This window comes from Octopus bimaculoides, chromosome 16 (genome assembly GCF_001194135.2).
Source record: "Octopus bimaculoides isolate UCB-OBI-ISO-001 chromosome 16, ASM119413v2, whole genome shotgun sequence".
NCBI classification, from domain to species: domain Eukaryota; kingdom Metazoa; phylum Mollusca; class Cephalopoda; order Octopoda; family Octopodidae; genus Octopus; species Octopus bimaculoides.
In genome coordinates this window covers 35,669,479-35,672,184 of record NC_068996.1, presented here as the reverse complement: position 1 = coordinate 35,672,184, position 2,706 = coordinate 35,669,479, and the positions used below count along the sequence as shown (strand labels likewise).

Here is a 2,706-nt window from a genome sequence, read left to right as displayed (position 1 = left end):
AGTTATTCTTTTATGTACTTATTGATTTTTAGAATAAGGTTTTCATGATATATTTATTTTCTAGAGGGTATGAATTACATTCTTCATTATTGAATTATTTAATGGTGGTTTTTCTCTAAAATATATATATATATATATATATATATATATATATAAATGCATGTATGTATGTGTGCATGTATGTATAGATGGCAGGCTTCTTTCAATTTCCATCTACTAAATCTTTTTAAGTTTGGTACTTATTCTATAGGTCTCTTTTGTTGAACCACAAAGTTACAGGATCCTAAACAAACCAACGCCAGTTGTCAAGCTCGGTAAGGAACAAACACAACATAAACACATATGCATTTACACACACACACACACAACACGACTTCCTCACAGTTTTTGTTTACCAAATTTACTGAGGCATTCCAGCTTCGCCTTACTGGCACTTGTACCGATGGCATGTGAACAAAACATTGGATTGACTCCTGTGTAGGTGGCACGTAAAAAATACCATTTTTTAGCATGGCTGTTGCCAGTACCGCTGGACTGGCCTTCGTGCCAGTGGCACATAAAAAGTACCCACTACACTCTCAGAGTGGTTGGCATTAGGAAGGGCATCCAGCTGTAGAAACTCTGCCAAATCAGATTGGAGCCTGGTGCAGCCTTCTGGCTTGCCAGTCCTCAGTCAAATCGTTCAACCCATGCTAGCATAGAAAGCAGACGTTAAATGATGATGATGATTAGTCAGCATAGAGTTATAGTAAAAGACACATGCCCAAAATGCTGCAAATTTTTTTTCTCTATCTAATAGTTTGGTCTGGAAGCAAATACTGCAATTATAACTTTTGCAGATCCTTTTAGGTCAATGTTGTTTATCTTTAACAACAGATAATCAATTATCACAAGAAAAACATGGGAAGGGAGAGAATTCCAAGTGGAGGATGTCCTAGTATGGAAGGACATGGTGTTAATGCACCTATTAATGCAGGACCTGGACACAAAATGGGTAACCATAAGAAAGAGAGACAAAATCAGTCAGTAATTAAACAACAAGACTAAATCATCACAATGTTACAATGTTATATATTGTATGTGAAGGTGTGCGTGTTTGTGTCTCCTTGTCTTGACATCACATGATTGTTGTGCATGAATGTCATTTTTATACAAGAATTTCATTCATTTCTAATATTCTGTGAAAACATATCTGTCCATGGGGAAATATTACCTTACTTCAAAACAGGTGAGGTTTGGTGAGAGGAGGGACATCTGACTGTAGACAGTCTGCCTTAATAAACTTTGTCCAACTCATCCATAGAAAAATGGACATTAAAATGATGATGACGATGATGATGATTCTATTAATTCGGCCACTTTACCACCACAATAAGAAACAATTATAAAAATGGTTTCTAACTGTACTTTATAGCTAAAAATTTAAAAATTAGATAAGAATAGTATAATTTATTTCCACTTATCATATATCTGAAAACCAAAACGTCAGTTTGTTCTTGTCTAGAAAATTTTTCGGGATATGTGCTTGGCTAAAGTTGAGTTACACACAAAAAAACAAAAGAACAAAAAAAGAGAGAAAAAAAAAGAGAGAGAAAAAAAAATGAAGAGAAAAACACATTACCTTGTTGTTCTAAAGTTGTTTTAACTTCAGTTTGGTCAGCTGCATGTCCAAGAGTTAACAAGTCCTAAAAGACAACAACAATATGTGTATTTGTGTGTGTGTGTGCGTGTGTGTGAACACATACAAATATATTCTATCTCATTTGATAAAATATATTTTTTCCATTTAAAGTTAAACTTACATAATCAAACATTCATTGTCTTTTTTAATCTTTTTCTGACCATAGTGAAGCGCCACAATCAACCAAATTTTTTTGTAACTTACTTAATGCTTTGTTTACTCTCTCTCTCTCTCTCTCACTTTTCATATATATATATATATATATATATATGTATATATATATATATATATATATATCCCATGCTAGCATGGAAAGCGGACGTTAAACGATGATGATGATGATGATATATATATACACATATATTTACCTTGTCAGAAATGTTTGCCTCTTGGAAAAGTTGGCTTCTTGGATATGAAATCAGGTGAGTGTTCTGTACAGCACCATAACAACAAGGACAAACTACAAAAGCTGCCTTACTGTCCAAGCACTTCTGTAGCACCATGTCAGTTGCAACACCGCAAGCATGGAGACAAGTTCCAACATCAAATTTGCCATGGAAATAACCAAGATTGCACTGAAATGGATACATAAATTATTTTAATTAGTTATATATGTGTATTTATCTGTGTTTGTGTTTGTGTGTGTGTGTGTGTGTGTGTGTGTGTGCGTGTCTGTCTGTCTGTCTGTCTGTCTGTCTGTATCAAAATTGTAATTGAACCAAATTCGATGACTGGCACCAGTGCCAGTGGAGCGCTAACAGCACCGTCTGAGTGTGATCATTGCCAGAGCAGCTGTCTGGCTTCCATGCCGGTGGCACGTAAATAGCACCATTTGAGCGTGATCGTTACCAGCGTTGTCTTACTGGCACTTGTGCCGGTAGCATGTGAAAAAACTTTCGAGCGAGGTCATTGCCAGTGCCGCTGGACTGGCTCCTGTGCAGGTGGCACATAAAAAACACCATTTGAGCGTGGCCGTTGCCAGTACTGCCTGACTGGCCCTCGTGCCGGTGGCACGTAAAAGCATC

General features: G+C 36.4%; 1 protein-coding gene across 3 annotated transcripts in view; it reads right to left on the bottom strand.

Annotated features, from left to right (window-relative positions):
- Positions 1-2,706, bottom strand: part of LOC106881755 (glutathione S-transferase C-terminal domain-containing protein) — a 76,010-nt gene that overhangs the window by 9,237 nt on the left and 64,067 nt on the right. For all 3 annotated transcript variants that reach the window (XM_052973704.1, XM_052973705.1, XM_052973706.1), the window contains 2 exons: positions 2,050-2,256; positions 1,622-1,685 (listed from right to left, as the gene is read on the bottom strand). In XM_052973704.1, the coding sequence (XP_052829664.1) occupies positions 1,622-1,685; positions 2,050-2,256 (271 nt within the window). The remainder of the gene's footprint in view (positions 1-1,621; positions 1,686-2,049; positions 2,257-2,706) is intronic.